The sequence below is a fragment of the Seriola aureovittata genome, chromosome 1 (assembly GCF_021018895.1).
Source record: "Seriola aureovittata isolate HTS-2021-v1 ecotype China chromosome 1, ASM2101889v1, whole genome shotgun sequence".
NCBI classification, from domain to species: Eukaryota; Metazoa; Chordata; class Actinopteri; order Carangiformes; family Carangidae; genus Seriola; species Seriola aureovittata.
In genome coordinates this window covers 704,381-724,548 of record NC_079364.1, presented here as the reverse complement: position 1 = coordinate 724,548, position 20,168 = coordinate 704,381, and the positions used below count along the sequence as shown (strand labels likewise).

General features: G+C 45.3%; 2 protein-coding genes across 3 annotated transcripts; one reads left to right on the top strand and one right to left on the bottom strand.

Moving 5' to 3' along the window:
- The first annotated feature begins 414 nt into the window (after nt 1–414).
- wdr59 (WD repeat domain 59) lies at nt 415–13,338 on the top strand. 2 transcript variants are annotated; one of them, XM_056400696.1, is made up of 27 exons: nt 415–514; nt 1,380–1,429; nt 1,679–1,814; nt 1,958–2,043; nt 2,492–2,572; nt 2,676–2,713; nt 2,839–2,927; nt 3,044–3,160; nt 3,370–3,447; nt 3,865–4,021; nt 4,158–4,237; nt 4,353–4,482; nt 4,788–4,909; nt 5,278–5,442; nt 5,540–5,635; nt 6,049–6,153; nt 6,281–6,402; nt 6,548–6,701; nt 7,830–7,886; nt 9,513–9,646; nt 10,373–10,454; nt 10,680–10,792; nt 11,031–11,181; nt 11,272–11,353; nt 11,459–11,579; nt 11,689–11,831; nt 12,142–13,338. In XM_056400696.1, the coding sequence occupies exons 1-27, from the start codon at nt 461–463 to the stop codon at nt 12,375–12,377; spliced, it is 2,979 nt and encodes a 992-aa protein (XP_056256671.1). In that variant the 5' UTR covers nt 415–460; the 3' UTR covers nt 12,378–13,338. The 2 variants fall into 2 exon arrangements, with proteins under 2 accessions (XP_056256671.1, XP_056256745.1); XM_056400770.1 differs by lacking the exon at nt 7,830–7,886.
- Nucleotides 12,691–20,008, bottom strand: LOC130184985 (WD repeat-containing protein 88-like). The gene is made up of 13 exons (XM_056401179.1): nt 19,527–20,008; nt 19,305–19,383; nt 18,213–18,449; nt 17,320–17,430; nt 16,848–16,936; nt 16,072–16,135; nt 15,428–15,566; nt 15,216–15,345; nt 14,940–15,124; nt 14,783–14,865; nt 14,640–14,708; nt 14,029–14,127; nt 12,691–13,924 (listed from the first exon to the last, which is right to left on the bottom strand). The coding sequence occupies exons 3-13, from the start codon at nt 18,324–18,326 to the stop codon at nt 13,799–13,801; spliced, it is 1,209 nt and encodes a 402-aa protein (XP_056257154.1). The 5' UTR covers nt 18,327–18,449; nt 19,305–19,383; nt 19,527–20,008; the 3' UTR covers nt 12,691–13,798.
- Nucleotides 20,009–20,168: the final 160 nt, after the last annotated feature.

Below are 20,168 nucleotides of genomic sequence, written 5' to 3'. Positions count from 1 at the left end.
TCTGTTACATCGAGATGCCAGGAAAAGAACAGACATGATCATATTTGCTCATGGTAATTTTGAATCTCATAATTGTGAGGGTTTTTTTTTTTACTAATAAGTTAGTTGTTTATCTCAAAATTTGACCTTTTTCTTCTACCGGAGGAAGTTTAAAAAGTAGTCAAAACTTATGAGACATGAGGTCAAAAACATTAGATAAATTGTCATGAATATTTTTTGATTATGACTAACTTTTCTTCTTTATGTATTTTTGGCTTCCACACCACAGCAAGTCGAGGATTGCGGTATTTTCAGAGACGTTATAATGGAGGAGCTATAATCGCCCACAAAACTATTATTTCATATTAAGAGAAAAACATCTCATTCATCTGGTTTCCCGTTTTTCCCACAGCCCCTGAACGTAACTTCAGGTTTCATTGTGATCACGTGATGTTTTGTTGACGGTAGAAGACGGAGGAAGATGGCGGCTCGCTGGAGCAGTGAGAATGTGGTGGTGGAGTTTCGAGATGCCCAGGTATTTCTGTCTGAAAGCTCCGGTGTGAATAACGGGACCGACACCTGTGTTCAGGTGTACAGGTGGAGCACAGTGTAAGAGCGGGAAAAAGTCCCGTTAAACACCGTAAAACACAAAACTACGACCCACAGTCCAAGTTTAAACTGACACTTTGTTCTCGATCAGTTTATCGACTTTAATCGAATAATTGATTCAGTTATTTATGGAGGTTTCAACATGTTCCGGTCACAGCTTCGTCCCGAAAGAAAGAGCGGGAACAATGTAATAAAACAGGGAATAAATGAATATATACAGAGCTAATTCAATGTGAAAGTAGAAATTAATCACTGCATTTGAAAATAAATCAACTAATTATTCAGATTCATTGTGGAAGTAATTTATCTTGGGCTGCAACTAATAATTGTTTTCATTATCTTTTGATCTGTGGAATATTTCTACATTAATTCATTAATTGTCTGATCTGAAAAAGGTTGAAACATTTTCTGAACTCACAGCATCAAAACCACAGAGATTTCCAGCAAATATTCACATTTCAGGTTGAACCAGTGAATGTTTTTACAAACACTCATCAGTGGATTATCTGAGGGGCATCTGGTTGTTGTTGCAGCTTCTCCCATATTAGTTGATTAGTTGATTTGTAGAAAATGAAACACAAACTTATGTTGAGTAATAGTAATAGTAAAAGTCAATTTTAAATTAGCATGTTTGCATAATATTTGTATATGTACAAAAATGTTTGCAAAATAAAGTTTTCAGCAAATGGAGAATAAATCGTGTGTTTGTTGTTGTTTTATTTCAGCTGTTTGTCTTTAAGGAAAGAAAGTCGTAGATCACCTGTCACCTTCTTCTTCTTCTGTGTTTTCAGGCCACCGCCATGTCCGTGGACTGCCTGGGCTCCCACGCTGTGCTGTCTGGGTGAGTTCAGGCACCTGAATGCACCACAGTTCTTCCTGTGTGTTTAGACCTGCGTGGTGACTGATCATCATTCAGACTAACAGCGACCTGAGCAGCACAGACAGACTCAGTCAGAGAGCAGCTGGTGAACATTAAACTATGACATCATGAAATGAGGAGTGACGTCGACCTGGTGGAAACAAAATGAAAGAAATCCTGTCAGTGAACACATCGTCACATAAACGGCTTCTTCTTCTTCCTGTGTCTCAGGCGGCGTTTCCTGTACATGGTGAACCTGGAGGCGCCGTCCGAACCTCCCCGGAAGATTGGTCGACAGAGTAAGTGGGACGTGGGGACGGTCCAGTGGAACCCCCACAAATCCGAGTCCCACGTCTTCGCTGCCTCCGTGAGTTCTGCTCTACACAGAAATGTTCATGATCCCACGTCAAGAAAATCTGATGTGAGAACAACTGACATTTATCTGTGTGTGTGTGTGTGTGTGTGTGTGTGTGTGTCTGTGTGTGTGTGTGTGTGTGTGTGTGTGTTCAGAGTAACCAACGTGTGGATCTGTACTCGTGGAGGGAGGGCTGTGGAGAAGTTCACACCTCCCTGCAGGGACACACACGGGTCATCAGGTAACAACAGACTTAAATCAAACACACCTGGATACTGTGATGTGTTCGCTGACCCACTGTGACGTGTTCACTGACCCACTGTGGTGTGTTCACTGACCCACTGTGATGTGTTCACTGACCCACTGTGATTTGTTCACTGACCCACCGTGGTGTGTTCACTGACTCTGTGATATGTTCACTGACCCACCGTGGTGTGTTCACTGACTCTCTGTGATGTGTTCACTGACTCACTGTGATATGTTCACTGACCCACCGTGGTGTCTTCACTGACTCTCTGTGATGTGTTCACTGACCCACCGTGATGTGTTTACTGACTCACTAGGATATGTTCACTGACCCACCGTGGTGTGTTCACTGACTCTCTGTGATGTGTTCACTGACTCACTGTGATGTGTTCACTGACTCACTATGATGTGTTCACTGACCTGTGGTGTGTTGCTGTCCCCAGTGATCTGGACTGGTCCTGGTTTGAACCGGAGTTCCTGGTCACCAGCTCAGTCGACACCTACATCTACATCTGGGACACCAGGTCAGATCATAAGCATGAAACCATCAAATGTGTAGTGTGGTGAGGAGAGGTAACACACCTGAGCTCACCTGTGAACACTGTCTGCATGTCTCTGACTCCACAGAGACACTCGTAAACCCACGGTGGCTCTGTCTGCGGTCGGTGAGTGTTTGTTTATTGTTGTCATGAGGTGATGTGTTTAGAGAAGGGATTTTTTTAAACCCTTCAGTTGGTGTGTTCAAGGACACTTCATAATTGTATATTTAAGACAGGACTTGTGTGTGCAGCCGGGGCATCTCAGGTGAAGTGGAACAGGAAGAACCAGTACCTGCTCGCATCCAGTCACGATGGAGATGTTCGGATCTGGGATAAAAGAGTGAGTCTGATGTCTGGTCAACAGACTGATGTGTGTGTGAGTGTGTGTGTGTGAGTGAGTGAATGTGTGTGTGTGAGTGAGAGATAATGTGTGTTTGTATCATTTCCTCTGAGCAGAAGCCGAACACGGCGGCGGAGTACGTGGCGGCTCACCTGTCAAAGATCCACGGCCTCGACTGGCATCCGGACAACGAGTTCATCTTCGCCACGTCGAGTCAGGACAACTCAGTGAGGGTGAGACTCAGACACGACACTGTCAGGTCATCAGAGTTGTTTCAATCAGAGACAAAGACTCACATCTAGTTCTGGAACAAACACCACAGACAGAAATCTTTACACACGCTTTTAATTAATTAATTGACATGACTTGAATTAAATGTTTCATAGAATAAAGATCCAGCTCTGACAGTTTTACCGTTTCCTCTGTGTTTGTGCGTGTTTAGTTTTGGGATTTCCGACAACCCAGAAAGTACCTGAACATCCTGTCCTGTCAGGTGCCGGTGTGGAAGGCCAGGTACACGGTGAGTATCAACACCTGAGTTCATACTGAAAACTCCCCGGAGGGAGGGTTAACGTCAGAGCAGCAGAAACAGAGAAGAAGAAGTGTGTACAGATACAGATTCTACATACAGAACGGGTCTGATGATCCAGATCAGAGTGGCAGAGTTCTGATCACTGAAGGGATTTCAGGGTTTAAATTGGTCGACATACAATAATAATAATAACAATTACTTTTGTTTTTCTTTTATAATAATAACGTTATTTATATAGCACATAAATACACTAACATATCCAAATAAAATAATAAATCAGCCAGTAAAACTCCCTGATTATCTGTCAGGTAACGTGTGTGTGTGTGTGTGTGTGTGTGTGTGTGTGTGTGTGTGTGTGTGTGTGTGTGTGTGTGTGTGTGTGTGTGTGTGTGTGTGTGTTCTCAGCCGTTCTCTAATGGTCTGGTCACAGTGATGGTTCCTCAGCTGAGGAGAGAGAACAGTCTGTTACTGTGGAGCACGCTTGACCTCAACAGTCCCGTCCACGCCTTCGTCGGACACGACGACGTGGTGCTCGAGTTCCGCTGGAGGCCACAGAAGGAAGGTGACCAATCACACCTCAGCCCCCAGTCTTTGTGCTAAGCTAGGCTAACAGTTGCTTCCTGCTTTGGTATTAATCTGTTCTAGTTGTACAGTTTTGTTGTTGTTGTTGTTTATTGTTGTTTTTGTTGACGCTACAGGCTCTAAGGATTACCAGCTGGTCACATGGTCCAGAGATCAGACTCTGAGGATCTGGAGAGTGGATCCTCAGCTGCAGAAGGTCAGAGTTCATCGTCAGAGAGACGAGTTCAGACACAGCTGTTCTCCTCATCTGTTTATTCTGACGTGTTGTTGTTGTTGTTGTTGTTGTTGTTGTTGTTGTGGTGGTGGTGCAGCTGTGTGTCAGTGACGTGGGGGAGGACCTGATGGAGAGGATGTCTCTGACTGTGGAGTCAGAGAAGTCTTTGTCCTCTCAGGAGCCGGAGAGTCAACACAGCGTCGGTCCTGCTTCAGACAACCTGCAGGGTGAGACGAGACATTCAGGTTCACGTTCATCAAACTTATATTAATTAACCCACGAGACCCAGGATCAATCAATGAGCCTGATTGGCCTCCAGTCAAACACACACACACCAGACGACACAAGATCCATGAGTCAAACTAACTAATGTTCAATCTGTCGATGAGTTCAGCACAGAGCTGAAAACTGAAAAAACCTCTCCTCCATCTTTTTCCTCCTTCTCGTCTCTGACCTGTTGTCCTCCTCATCCTCCTCTTCCTCGTCCTCTTCCTCCTCGTCCTCCTCTTCGTCCTCTTCGTCCTCCTCTCAGACCAGGACGGCTCTCTGGTCTCTGGAGGTCGTCAGGACTCGGCGGTGTGTTCAGGTCTCCCTCAGACGCTGCAGCAGGAGTTCTCTCTGGTCAACCTGCAGATCAGAAACGTCAACGTGGAGGTGAGACTCACCTTTACAGGCTGCCTGGGACTCAGCATTAACACACCTTCATCATCATCATCATCAGGGGGCGGAGCAACATGAAAACATTCATCACTGACTCAGCGAATATAAATCACTTCTCTTATTTAAGAGATTTAAATAAATCTTACAGCTGTCATTATCTTGATCCCACTCACAGGAAAACCCTTTCAAAATAAAAGTTACCTTCTCTTGTTTCTGCTGCAGTAGAAAATGAAACCACTGAAGAAGAAGGTGATTTCATTAAATTGTGACAGACAATCTGTTAATTCAGGAGAACTGGAGCAGAAAGATTGAACCTTTTGTTTGATTGATTGATTGATTGATTGATTGATTGTTTTGTGCAGATGGACGCGGTGAACCGCAGCTGTGTGGTGTCGGCTCACTTCGGCAGCCATCAGGTTCATCTGGTGGTGAAGTTTCCCGCCCAGTATCCCAACAACGCCGCGCCAACCTTCCAGTTCGTCTCGCCGACCACCATCCCCTCCGCCATGAAGATCAAGATCCAGAAGGTACAGACTCTCCTGAACGCACCTCAGCAGGCCGACAGGTACGACAAGCTGTGAGGATGATGAGTTGAGACGGCGTCTTTTCTTCTTCACTGCTCAGATCCTGACGGACACGTCTCTTCAGAAGGTGAAGAGGAACCAGAACTGTCTGGAGCCGTGTGTCCGACAGCTGGTCTCCTGTCTGGAGTCTGACATGGTGAGGACACACGCACGCACGCACGCACGCACGCACGCACGCTCACACACACACACGACATGATGCATTCACTGACCCCTAACCCCCAGGTCTGGACTGAACCTTCTGGCACGTCAGTGGTTTTAAAACTGAAATTCATAAAAATAAATAAATAAATTACATCATCATGACTAAAGATAAAGAACTGTGATATTAAACATCTGTTTGTCTGACAAAAAGTCAAAGCTACAAGCAGCATGTGTTACATGTTAACGACGAATCATCCAATCACAGAGCTTCAAACGTGCGTCTCTAACAGCAGGTGGAGACTGCAGCTTAACTTAGTGCCCGCCCACTGTGGGCAGGTACATGAGAGTCTGACTGTGAATCAACAGATTGGTCCTAACTCTCTGTCTCCTGGTGTCCTCTGTCAGACTCAGGAGGACGGTCCGGCCTCTGGTCCCTTCGTCCTCTCTAACCCCGTCACTCCGGCCCTGCAGGCGTTTCCTCGAGTCACCAACACGTACGGCTCCTACCAGGTAACACAGACACTCTCATAACAAGACACCTGAAGATGACACTATTAATTAATATGAAAAATAACAGATAATGTAAGATACTAATGTTCCTCATCAGCAGAATATTTCTCCGTTTTCTGTTTTGCAGGATGCCAACATCCCGTTCCCTCGGACCTCCGGCGCTCGTTTTTGTGGCACTGGCTGTCTTGTTTACTTCACCCGACCAATCACCATGCACCGCTCTGCCCCGCCCACTGAACCCACTCCCAGGTAAACAAAACAAACAAACAAAAACACACTCCAGAGAGGTTCAACGAGGCTGGAGTGTCGTCGTTTTGTTCCATGCTCTTGGGATCAGTTAATAAACAGTCTGTGGCCTGTTCCTTTAAGGCGTGTGTGATGTGTGTGCGCTCAGGTCTCTGTCAGCTCTGTCGGCCTATCACAGTGGAGTGTTGACGCCCATGAAGATGCGTTCAGAGTCTCAGAACACTCTGAGGCTGTACAGCGGCAGCCCCACCCGCTCCGACAAGGACACCGTCTCCATCTCGTCCTTCTACTATAAAGAACGGGTGAGACACACACACACACACACACACACACACACACACTTGTTTGTTGTGTAAATGTTGTTTGTTGTTGTTGTTGGTTTGCACAGATTAACCCCGTCTCTATGGAAGTTCGTTAAAGACAAAACGACTGAGTGAGAACAAAACAAATATGATCACTAATCAATCAGCAGGTGAAGTTTATTGAACCAGTCAGGACAGGGTGATAGGAATCTTACTCATTATTGTTTTTTATATTGGTTAGTCAATATATCAGTTTGTCAATTAATTGACTAATTCGTTCAGTCTATTAAAATCTACCAAGTTAGCTCATTATTTTTCAGTAATCCTGACCAGTATCTCCTCCACGGTCAGACTGGGAAAGAAATTCAGTCTTGGACCAATCCACAGGGACCGGCAGCACTAATGACACTGATGGAGCAGGTAAAGACCAGGATCTGAGCCAGTAGTCCTCAGTCCAGTCCACCTGAGCTCTGGTCTCATCTCTGTCTGTGTCTGAGGCCTTTTTACATGAAAACATGGTTTCTTCTTCTTCTGGAAGGTCACTGTCACCTGAACGCTGCGTACTGCGCTGTGACATCACACCTGCGTGAACGGTTTAACAGGAGGGACTCACATGCACTAACATGCACACACTACTAAAACACAGACCAGAGAAACTCAGATTACATCACACATAGAGGGGGCGTGGCTTCGCCCAGAACAGAGTCAGTCAGAAAAACTTTTGAACTGAAAATCTGGATTTAGTGATTCAACATTTTCAGACATCGAGTCACGGATCTATTAAACTTGTTTTGTTCTCACTCTGTACGTTTGTAAATTAACTTCCATACAGAAAGAGCGATGAGGCGTTGAGGTGAACAGACTCAACCACCATGTGAAGCTCTGTGTATTTTACATTCCACATTCCCAGTAAATACACTGAGCGGACGGGTAGTTCAGTGGGGCTGGGAATGTGGAGCGCTGCCTGACTCCTGCTGGTGTTTCAGAGCAAACGTCTCCGTTTCTGTCTCTCTGATGGGCTTTTGTTTATTTTTACTTTTTTTTTTCTCTATGTTGTTTTTCTCCGGCCAATCACCTGTCCCCCATGCTGCTGTGGGCCACTCCTCCTTCTCACTCTCCTCCAATCAGAAGCTCCCAATCTCTGCCTCCCGCCGCTGGTCTGTCCAAACACTCCATGACTGGCCGGTACTGAGCCCCTATCCCTCCATCAAACCTCCCATCATCCCTCTCTCGTCTCATCCTTCCCTCCGCCGCTCCTCCTCCTTTAGGTTTCCTCTTTTCACAGCGTTGGGATTCTAACATGTTTTTTTCCTGTCACTCATTGGCTGACGTCGCTCCGACTAACAGACTGAGACAAAGTGAACTTGAATTATGTGTTAATCTGAGTCTAACTGTAGAGATCACATCTCTTCACATGGGAGTCAGGTGTTTTTAAAAGTACACACTCTAGTAAAGCTCCATTTTTACCAAAACCAAATCCTGCAAGGTTTGGATGGTGGGTCCAGGTGGGCGGGGCTTGGTGACTGCTTTGTTGTGACATCACAAAGTTCCAGAAGTCCTGACGGCTGGTTTTAAGGCTCAGTTTCTGAATACAGGCTGTGTGCATTTCTCTGTGGACTGAGGCTTTGTTACTTTCACAGTATTAATATAGAAGCTAGAGCTGATCTATAATCACACTACACATGGACACAGACCTTTACACTGGAGGAGCTTCAAAGAAAAACTTCCTGTAGCATCTCAGTCAATTTAAACCTTAAATTCCCTGAAAGTCAGACAAACGTTCCATGAACATCAACATCTTCTAGTGCTCATATACAGTGAGACTCCAGTGACTAGCATTGTTACTGTTAGCGTAGCAACCACCAGCCATGACTGTTGATAGAAGGAAGAAACTGAAGCAACAGTTTCTGGTGCGGCTGCACAACATGCAAAAAAGATCATATTGAGATTATTTTGTCAGATATTGTGATCAGTCAGTAGCAGCTTCAGTGTTTTTTCATTTTCACTCAAAAAATCTAATATATATATATATATATACAGAAACTATATATATATATATATATTGCCCTCTGCCATATTGAGATTTCGATTATATTTCCATTCATGGTGCAGCTCTAGTTCCTGTCAGTTTGCTGCCTCAGAACACAAACCTGACGTGGCTCCTGACTCCCGTGTCTCCTCATGTTCACTAACCTTTAACATCTGCAGGTGAGTGTCTCTGACCGTCAGAGCACAAGTGGCTTCGAACTTGTTTTAATTTAATTTGGAGGTAATTTGCTCAGGCCACATATTAGTTTGTTAATAAACTGGAAACTAACCACGTGTTCACACTGCGAGCTCAGAGACAACCTGACTCTGTTGAACCATCCACAGTCAGGACAGGACGCTCTTCTTCTTCTCTGCCTCATTAGGAGTTGTGGGTGGAGAGCTGCAGTTTGACTTCAGATAAACAGCTGCTCCATCACCAGAGACTTTGTTCCTGCTTTCCAGAGGAGGAACCTGATGATCTATGGGACCCTCTGACCTTCAGTTTGATCTCTGATTCATCAGGGAGATCTTTCCTCCATGAACTGTAAATTCTCCTCAAAGATTCCAGATGTTGTGATAGCAGTAACAGTTCATACCTGCTCACAGCATCAGTCCGGCCTCCTCACCCTCCGTCAGCGTCTCGCAGTGTGAACAGTCTCTCTCAGTAATTTGTCATCCAGACCACTTTTAATCAGGTGGTGCTCTGTCTCCTCTGGACCTGCTGTCTCCCTCCTCCTCCTCCTCCTCCTCCTCCTCCTGTCTGTCCCTCTGTCCGTCCATCAGAAATCCCGCCGGTTCAAGACGAAGCGAGAGGGGACGGACTACGGCAACCGTCCCATCAAACTGGCTGGGAAGGTGATCATCCAGGAGATCTCCTGTCTGCTGCCCGTCCACAAGGCTCTGGGAGAGAGCTACATGTGAGAGACCAGACTGACACACACCTGAGATACACCTGAGATTAGAGCTGCAACCATCAGCCGATCAATCGACAGATCATTCATTGGCTATTATTGATAATGGATTAATTGTTTGTCATGGTTATTCCTTCTCAAATGTTTTATACTTGCTCAGAAACACCTCGACAGAACTTCCTCAGATTTGACACAAACGTTCACTAGGACTCAAGGATGAACTGATTAGATTTTGGTGGCTAAAGGTCAAAGGTCAGTGTGACCTCACAATACAATCAGGGATGTGACCTGAAGCCCGAGGTGATTGTAGTTACATGTGACATTGACCTGATTGAGCTACATGAAGACGTCACCTCGAGCTGAGAGAAACGATAACCAGACATTTGATCAACCAAGCAATTTGATTAATTGAGAAAATACTCTGCAGATTAATTGATAATGACAGTAATGATTAGCTGCAGCTCGAGCTGATATTCCTCAGTCTCAAAGTTGAACAGATCCAGGTCAGGTGACCAGTGACCTCAGGACTGTGTTGTAAGTGTTGATAAGTGGTGTTGTGGACCGCCTCCTCTGTTAGTGATGGTCGCTCCAGTTTGACGTAGACGGCGTCCGTCATTCCGGTCATCAGTCCTCAGACGAGCGTCCTGGTCCTCGGGTCATGTGACTCACTCTGGTCACATGTTGAATATTTTAGTTGTTAATGTTGAACAGCTGATGTTTTCTTTTGCTCAGTCTGAATGTGAACGACATCCAGGAAACGTGTCAGAAGAACGCAGCAGCGGCGCTCGCAGTCGGACGCAGGGACGTGGCGAAGGTGAAGATTTTATCTGTTTGTCTTTTCAGCTCTTTTCTTTCCAGTGTCCAAATATGAAGACAATTTAACAAGAAACTGTCTCTGATCTGATCCAATCAAAGCTCCCAGCTCTTCCTTCTGTCACTGTGTGTGTGTGTGTGTGTGTGTGTGTGTGTGTGTGTGTGTGTGTGTGTGTGTGTGTGTGTGTGTGTGTGTGTGTGTGTGTGTGTGTGTGTGTGTGTGTAGGTGTGGGCTTTGGCATCTGCAGCAACGAATCAGGACCTGAGTCCAGATTCAGACCCGGACACAGAGACTCCCTGGGCCAGACACCCGTTTGGACGCCACCTGCTGGAGACGCTGTGAGTTTGTTTGTTACATCCAATCACAGCGAGCCGTCAGTGATCCTCTGAGATCACGAGAGTATGAGACTTTGTGTTGATGATGAAACTGTGACTTGAAGTTGCTGGTCTGCTGTAAGATATAAAATGAGACTGAGGGTTTCAGACTCTTAGAGTGTGTGTGTGTGTGTGTGTGTGTGTGTGTGTGTGTGTGTGTGTGTGTGTGTGTGTGTGTGTGTGTGTGTGTGTGTGTCTTCAGTTTGGATCACTACAGTCAGATGAGTGACGTTCAGACTCTGGCCATGCTGTGCAGTGTGTTCAGAGCTCAGGCTCCGCCTCCAGACTCTTACTCTCTGTATGGGCACCACCCCTCCCGCTCCTCCATGTTCCCCTCGCACCACTCACGATATGTAAGTCTGATTGATCTGTGAATTAGGTTGTTGTTGTCACAAACAGCTGATCATAGCGACAGGAAGTGATGTAACGTGTGTGTGTTTCAGCCCAGCTACACCTCCAGCTCCGTCACCTCAGGCTCCTGCTCCAGCACGTCTGACTCCATCACTACGACCACCTGGAACGCAGGTGAGTCTCCACAGCGCAACACACAGGCCGCCTGCTGCCGTTCAGCTGTGTACGACCAGGATGTTTAGATTCTTCTCCATACGAACGTTTAGTTTTTATTTCCAGGCCGAGACTCGGAGCACGCCAACCCCTGGGGTGAATCTTCTCCTGACGACTATCGTTATGGAAACCAGGGTTACACAGATCCCCGGGAGCGAGAGCGAGAGCAGCACGACATGAACAAGAGGTGACGAAGCTCCGCCTCCTGCTCTTTAAAGAGGGCGGTGGTAGAACTGGTGTGACCTGGTGTGTGTCTCACTCACAGAGCTGTGATGTCATTTCCTGTTCCTCTGCAGACTGCTGGACCCCGCCAACACGCTGCAGTTCGATGACTTTAAGAAGTGTTACGGTGAGATCTTGTACCGCTGGGGTCTGAGGGAGAAGAAAGCCGACGTGCTGAAGTTCGCCTCCTGTCCTCCGGAACCTCACAAAGGCATCGGTGCGTTTCTGAACCGTCTGCTGACATTTGAAATCAGGACGCTCCGCCCACGTGCTAGGACCGATATCGACCTCTGATTGGTTCCTGAGCTTCAGCATTATCACAGATGTTTAATGTTTCATTATGCAAGAGAACGACTCAAGTAACTGTCCTCACAATAAGTTAAAACTTTGAAAATGTGACACATGAAATTGATTTTACTCGTAGCCACTAACAAACTGATTGTTATTCTGATGGACAGGAGTGTCTCTGACCTTCATACAGATGTTGGCCTCTGGCTGATGTGACCCCTCCTCTGTTTCCTCTGCAGAGTTCGGTGTGTACTGCTGTCACTGTCGCAGTCAGGCCCGTGGGACTCAGTGCGCCGTCTGTAAACGCCTCACCTTCCAGTGCGCCATCTGTCACGTGGCCGTACGCGGTTCCTCCAACTTCTGCCTGAGCTGCGGCCACGGGGGACACACCAGTCACATGATGGACTGGTTCCGGCGGCAGGACGAGTGTCCGGCCGGCTGCGGCTGCCATTGTCTGCTGCAGAGCACCTTCTGACATCACAGGGACCAGAGCGCTTCCTGTCAGAGGAGGAGCTGAACGCACAGGTCTGAGGGTCTGAGGCTGATCGGAGCCTGAGGCAGAGACACAGACGGGACCTGAAGATGGCGGCAGCAGTCTGTCCCACGCCGCCTCCTGAGTGAGACGTCTCAGCAGCTGCTGGACAGACATGAAACCTGCTGTGGACGTTCATGTTCCCAGAGGACGGTTCTTCATGTTGCTTTTCCTCACGTCGTTATGAAGGAAACAGACAGGTGTCACACAGAGAAAAAAAGCTTTGTGCACAAATGAATACATTTTCTCTAAAATGAATCATTGAGGGGTTTAATTAACAGACCAGAATTAATTACATCAAACAGATTTTAAATTAGACGTCAAAGACAACAACATGGTTTAACAGGTCAAATATAAACTTTATCTGTGAAACGTTTTTATTCTCGTGGCTCATTTACATCAGATTCTCCAGAGTCGGTTTATTTCGCTGCTTCAGTCACAGCTTGAGCAGAAACTCATCTCCTGATTGGACGAGACAAACAATTCATTTAACAACCACAGAACACAATGGAGTTCATTCAGTCTTCACCAGAGAACCAAACAAACTCTGGTGCTCCTCCATAACTGACCTGGGTAGGAACAACATGTCACTTCAGTTCCTGCTGCTGCAGAAAATGAAACATTTCTGATGTGAATGAGCCACTGACTCATGTTTGTGTCTCCATCATGTCGACCAACAAAACCCAAACTCTCAGGCCGAACAGGTGATTTATGCCCTGATGATAATACAGTGATATGATGAGATGTTTACTGTCCTCTGCAGCCGTTGTTCATCTTCGGCCTCATGTGACTCGCGTGATCACAGGACTGGTTTTCAACACGTTAATGTAACTGAGCAGAGAACTGTGCTCACAGCTGTACTGTATGTACAAATAATAAGAATAATAAAACAAGTACGTTTGAATTCTGTCATTTATTCAGAAACTTTATCTTACCTAAAACCAGCTGTTAGTGACCTCACTTCCTTCCTCCAGCGCCACCATCAGGACAAACTTCTGTTACTTCACGACAGGTGAGACTTTTAATTATTTATAATGATTTTGAATTATCTACATTTACATTGACAAGCAGCATCGTTTACATATGAGTCTGTGAACTTGTATTTAGGATGAAAATAGCGGCTGATTATTTTTCTGTTGATTAACTTATTGATTAATGGACCGATGGTGATGGATCAGCTGTGAGCTTCTTGTATCTGGAGGAGTCGTGTTTGTTTCTATAGAAACAGGAAACTCCAGCATCGTGTTGCTTGTAATGAACACAGCAGCCTGTAGCCTCATCATGCTCCCCACACCCAGCCTGAGTGTCTGTGGGCACAACGCTGAGTCCCTACCAGCTGCTGCTCTGACCTCCTGGACAGGAAGTCACATGAGAGGTGGAGGCTGTGGTCGATATCTGGACGGTGATCTGAGTCGACAGAAGACGCACTGAGTCAGCAGCTCTGAGGTCTGAAGTCTGGATACTGGGAACGGCTTTCCACACTCCTCACACTGCACACACACACAGAGCTGCTGGGTAAAGAAACTTTAACAACTGAGATGAACTCATTCAGACATGATAACTGATGATGTCACCAGGATCCATGACCTCTGACCTTGAGGATGTGAATCCCTGATCCTTCAGTCCTCCTCTTCTCCATGACCTCTGGGATCTCCTCCATGTTCTCAATGTCCCACAACCTGACGGTCCCGTCCTGCAGAGACAAAGTCAAAGTCAGAGTCAAACAGCCGCAGAACGCTTCATTCCTTCAGTAGGTTTTCAACATACGAGGAATCTTTTCAGACTGTTGGAGAGGTCAGGTCTTCAACTCAAACATCTGCTTCAAATATCAGCAGTTTTTCTTGGTTTTCCCTTGTTTAAAGATAAAGAACAGTGGATCTGATTTGGGGGCTCTTGTCCCCACAGGAAGTCCCTCCCGATCAACAGAGTTCAAATTTGATCACATCCTCTGTCTGCAGGGTCCTGAGAACAGAAGCACAGACCTGAAGGTCAGAGTAAACCTTGTGGAGAACAAATGACTGAATGATGAGGAAGTCTGTAGGTGAAGGACTGACTCAGGGTCGGACGTCCTACCTCCATTAAAAGAATCATGGATTCATGGAAGTTGAGTTCAAGTGAACAAACAGAAACTTCTGTTAACTGTGAATCTGACCTGAGCTCTGGCACCGCGGGGGTTAAAATCACTGCAGGTAATGAAGACGATACCTTAGAGGCAGAGGCGACCAACTTCCTGTCTGCGCTGACTGACACGTCTGTCACCCAATCACTGTGGCCCTGTGACACAAGCATCAGTATTGAACATGTGACACATGAACACATGACCTGTGCAGCTCAGTGAGTTTCACTACCTTCAAGATGAGCGACAGGCAGAGGGAGGACATATCCCAGAATGCAACAGTCCTGTCGTAGGAGCCAGACACCAGCAGGTTCGCTGAGGAAACACGACAGAAAGTGTTTGATGAGACAGAGGTGACGTGCTGCCGCTGCCTTGCTCAGAGGTCTCACCGTCAGCAGAGAAGCTGCAGCAGCTCACGCTGCCTTCATGACCTCTCTGCAGCGACGTCCCGCCGTGAGATCGAAACCCCCCCGCCTGAAGGTCCCACAGCTTCAATGTCTTATCCCATGATGCTGTGCAGAGGAATTGCCCGTTGTTGGTGAAGCAGCAGTCGGAGATGACGTTGCCATGGTTACTGAGAGAGAAGCAGGAAACAACAAGTCAGGGAGACTATCCAGGAAAGTAAGAAGCTGAAGCAGATTGGACAGAGCGTCTCTGTGTCTCACCTGTCGATGGACACGGTGGTCTTCTGGACCAGCAGGTCCCACAGTCTGATGCTGCGGTCCGCAGACACCGTGGCCACTCTCTGGCTCTGAGGGTCGAACCTGCAGCGTGTGATGGTGGAGCGGTGATGATCTGGAGGAGAAAACAACGCACCTGCATTAACACTAACACATGAATATTAATGACAGTGCGGAGGCGTGTGGCGCCGTCGTACCGCTCACGTGGTGCAGCGTCTGTCCGCTCGCTGCGTCACTGATGTAAATGCTGTTCTGAGGATCAGCTGCACAAACAACCAGGCGGCCGTCAGGCGAGACGCTGCAGGAGGTCAGCAGACCGCCCAGCCGCCACTTCCACTGTGAGACGAGGATCGATGGAAAGGTTTACCTCCAGGAACACTTCAGCAGCTGCACATTTATCAATGAATCTATTGATTTGTTTTCAGTGAATGGATGAGTCGTGAGTCAGAAAACAGAAGATCAATGACAATCAATCAATTATCCAAATTATAGCGGATGAATTTTCTGTGAGTGGATCAGCTGTTTCAGATCCACAATCATTTAAAAAGAATTAGATTTCGTACCAGAATGATTCTAACGTCTCGGCTCTTCAACACAACGACTCTTTCTCTTTCCTTCTATTTCCAATAAAACTCTTTCATCTTGAATGTGTTTATATTTGTTTGTGAAATAAATGTAAATAAAAGATAAACAACAGACCAGACAGAATAAAATGAATGTACGTTCACATACACGAACAGGCTTCTCTCCTGACAGGAATAATTCTAGTCTCGGACCTGGGGACCAGGAGGTTGCCGGTTTGAACCCCAGAGCTCCTGAACAACAGCAGCAGAAGACTCACCACAGTCTGTCCCGTCTCCAGGTCCCAGGCCACCATCTTCTTATCCCAGGACACTGTGATCATCCTGCCGAGGACAGAGTCCATCAACACTGAGACATATGATTCTCTCAGAGACAAACAGACCTTCAGTTATTCTTTAAACTTTAAAAGACTCAATTTACTTTTCTTGTCGTCCATCACTCTGACGTCTCAACTATTTAAACATCTGTTTCCCTTCACTGTATATTTTGTGTTGTTTATGCTGTTTTCTCTCTTTCTCATCTTGTACAATGTCTTAACATTTACCATGAGCCCTCCACGTGTCTCTGACTTCACCTGCACATTCTCTCCTTTAAAACTATAAACAATGTGTTTATAATTTTATGTGTGTGAAGAAAAAATGTATTTCAGTGATTTACATGTGAGTTTATGTCTTTTATTTTATGTCAGCATTGACTTTAAATTTGCACAAATGTTCCCAGTGTCTCTTTCCACTGTTCTGAGTTGAGCTGAGTGTGAAGATGTGAAACCTCGTCTCTTTAACCCTCCGACCTTCTCTCCACCCTCAGAACTTCTCATTTAGCTTCAGCGCTACTGAATCACAATATGATATAAAGATGATATGAAGCACAACGTGGACAACCACACCTCCATGTAGAAGTAAACACCATAAACACTGACGGACAGTATGAGAACAGTATTGATAACTGACAGGTGTTTCCTTTGCTGTACAATAATAATGTGAATGAACAGACACCTGATCTCTACTGAAGGAGTGTGTTTCACCTGAGACTCACCTGTTGCTGTTCGGGACTAAAGCACACTCAGTGATGGTTTTCCCATGAACTCCCTCAAACATCCTCAGAGGTCTGCAGGTGTCCACATCCTGCACAGGTCAAAGGTCAACAGGGCATCAACAGCTGGCTAGTTAACGAGTATTAACCAGTCAACAGTTAACATCTGCCAACCTACATCCACAAGGAAAAGACAAATACAAAAAACTGCTGAAGTGACAGAGATGTTGTTCAGTCCACGATGAAGGTGACGTGACATTTTGTGATGTTGACACACTGAACACACACTCCTCTGTGTATCCTCAGGATCGATCAGTCTGATCAGATTCACAAAGTTCAGTGTTACATCTCTCCAGTTCTCAACACACAGTATATACGTATATGTGTAATATATAACTGTGGTTGTACTGGGCAGCTTCAGGTGTGACTGGGTGGAGTCTAAATACAGGTGGCGTCAGTAGCAGTAGTGGTTTACCCAGAGGATGGCGGTGCGGTCTGAGGAGCAGCTGAGGAGGCGGCTGTCGCTGAAGCAGAGTCGAGCTGCGGTGACGCTGTCACTGTGAGCTCGTAACACCTTCACCGGAACCTGCAGGTACATGAACACATCACAGCACACCTGCATGACAAACTGCACGTTAACGCACTTTCCCATTCAAGACAGTGTGTCCAAACGTTTCACAGGTGCTGCATGTTTGTTAATAATTAACAATCGATTTCAAAACCATGTTTGAAGTCGTTTATAAAATGTCTCCTTCAGTGTGTTCATCAGAGAGAAGACAGGTTTAGATTTACAGTCAAATGTCCTGAACACAACAGACGTGTTTCACTGACCTAACCTCATTTAAAAGACCTATTATTAGATTTTTAAAACTCATTTAGTATCGGACTATATATAAAAGATTTATAATATACTGTATCTGTAAAAAAAAGTTTTGATTAATCACTTAAAAAATTATACAAATATTTAAACAACAGGAAGCTGCTCCAGCTGTTATTACCTGTTTCAAAACTTCACAACATTTACCACCCACCTCATCAGAAAATACAGAATTACACTGACATTTAGAGGTGCCTCACATTTTGTAGAAAATATAATGAAAAACTGGCACTTCTGTCACATAATAATAGTTTTTTTACAACCAAAAAGTCAATATATATATATATATATATATATATATATATATATATATATATATATATATATATATGTTTATATATTAAAGTCCATTAAATTGCTAAAAACAAACATTTCACAGGCCGGTTTTACGGCTCTTCATTTTCCTTTCCTGTCAGTAAACGCACCACCATCTTGCTAGCTAACTACTTGCCACCGTCGACCGTCAAGATACCGGTTACCGTTGGTTTTACCTGGGACTGTCGGTTCCACTCTCCCGCTCCTCCCTCCTCTTCCTCCTCCTCCTCCTCCTCCTCTCCTCCTCCTGCAGCCTCCTCCACTGACAGTGGGTCAATGTTTGTCGACATTTCACAAACTGTCTGTAAAAACTTTGTGTTAGCTAAAAGAGATCCGAGTTCTCCGCCGCGCAGCAGTTACCATAGCAACAGTCCCTCTGCAACTGCCGGACGGCGCCTTCAGGAGCTGTGGGACTTAAGAAAATTTGACGTGTAGAAAATAAATCGTAAAAAAACGATCAAATGACTGCCAGCAGCGGCTGCCAAACAAAAACAGTAAAATTGTTATTTTACAAATTTCTCCTAATTTATTATGATCAAACTCCTTTAATAAAGTGAATCCACTCGTAGTTCTGCAGAGAAAAACTGTTATTTTACAGATTTTTCCTAAATAATTATGATCAAACACCATCAATAAAGTGAAGCCACTAAAGGTTCTTCAGAGAAACATTTTCCTAATAATAAAATTAAGTGTCAATCAATGAAATATTAACACCTGCTTAATATTGTAAATTAAACCTTTTGTTTTGGAAGACAAAGTAAAAAATACTGTGTAAAAAAAACTGAAGAAATGCAAATTAAACTGTTAAGTCTCTGTATGTAGTCTTTCAACTAAAGTGGGGTTGGAAACTTAATTACAAATAACATACGCACCACTATTGACTTTATAACACTTTTATTTAATATATTCAGATGTAAATTTACAATATCAAACAATTATTCACAAATAGTTCTTCAGAGCCCCGGGATGATCTGAAGAACTAAAACTGGCATTTCTCCATTGGTCTATCTGCCTGTTAAGGTTCCTATAATGAGGAGGTGATGATGTCACCTCTGAAAGAGGGGGGCTGTGGAGCTGAGGGGGGGGGGTCTGTTGTTTTTTAGCTTGTATCTTCTAATTCAGTTTGATCTTGTTTTCCACAGTATTCTCCATATAGTTCTGACAACATATGTGGACAAACATTATACTGTCTTTTATGTCAGAATCCAACTATACAGTGTATTAATAAGTCAAATCACAACATCCCACAAAGATCAATGAATCTTTACCAGAAGTGACGGAGCAACGGAGCAGATGAAGAAAAATCCACCTTCAAACTGCCAGTAATCAGCTGGATCCTTGGATCATCTGGGGAAAGAAATAACAGCCTAAAGATGTTGTTTAATACTTTTATCATATATTATTATTATCATCCCCATATAAGATGTTTTACCCTCCTCTTCCCCTTTTAAAAATGTGCCGCAGTAACACGTTTACTCAGAGTACATCACCTTTCATCACCAGCAGTGACGGACCGTTTACGTGCTGACGTCACTGCAGCGTCTCCTCGCCGGTCTCTGGAGTTTCTGTTACCGGTAGAGTTTATTGCTGCTCTATCTGAACACAGTTAATGTTGTTGTTTTCTTCATTACAGTGACTAACTACCTGCTGTACATTTAAACTGAGCAGTTCTGCTCCAGCACCCACAGCTCTCTGCTGCTTATAGCGACTTTCACTGATTCAGCTTTTGTTTACATGCTACATGCTAACCGGAGCTACAAACAAACAGCATGTTAGTTATTCCTCACAGATCCCTGAGTCTCTGGAACATGGGGAACAATGAGGAACTGGCTGATGCCCGGCGATGGGAACCATGAGCGGGAGGCTGGAGACAACAGTCCAGACCAAGCGGTAGCTGCGCGGGAGACTTCTGCTCCTCAGTGTGTTTCCTGGTCCTCTCTGTCTGAGTGAACAAGTGTGTAAGAGACAGTTTCACTTCACTCATTCACTTCACTCATTCACATCTCATCAGTAAGAGTAGGAAGAGTCAGCGGGATCCGGTGCAGTGTGGATTGGGCAGCAGACCAAGGCGGGGGCCTTGGCGGTCCGATCCTCGGTTACGGAAACTGGTTTTTGGAACATGGAACGTCACC

Coding starts and splice junctions, on each gene's coding strand:
- LOC130184985 (XM_056401179.1), bottom strand. CDS start 18,326: ATGTCGACAAACATTGACCCACTGTCAGTGGAGGAGGCTGCAGGAGGA. Junction 17,431..18,212: donor AGTGGAACCGACAGTCCCAG/GTAAAACCAACG, acceptor ATGTACCTGCAG/GTTCCGGTGAAGGTGTTACG. Junction 14,709..14,782: donor GCCTGTCGCTCATCTTGAAG/GTAGTGAAACTC, acceptor CTTGTGTCACAG/GGCCACAGTGATTGGGTGAC.
- wdr59 (XM_056400696.1), top strand. CDS start 461: ATGGCGGCTCGCTGGAGCAGTGAGAATGTGGTGGTGGAGTTTCGAGAT. Junction 2,714..2,838: donor GGTGGCTCTGTCTGCGGTCG/GTGAGTGTTTGT, acceptor TTGTGTGTGCAG/CCGGGGCATCTCAGGTGAAG. Junction 6,702..7,829: donor CCTTCTACTATAAAGAACGG/GTGAGACACACA, acceptor TCCTCCAATCAG/AAGCTCCCAATCTCTGCCTC.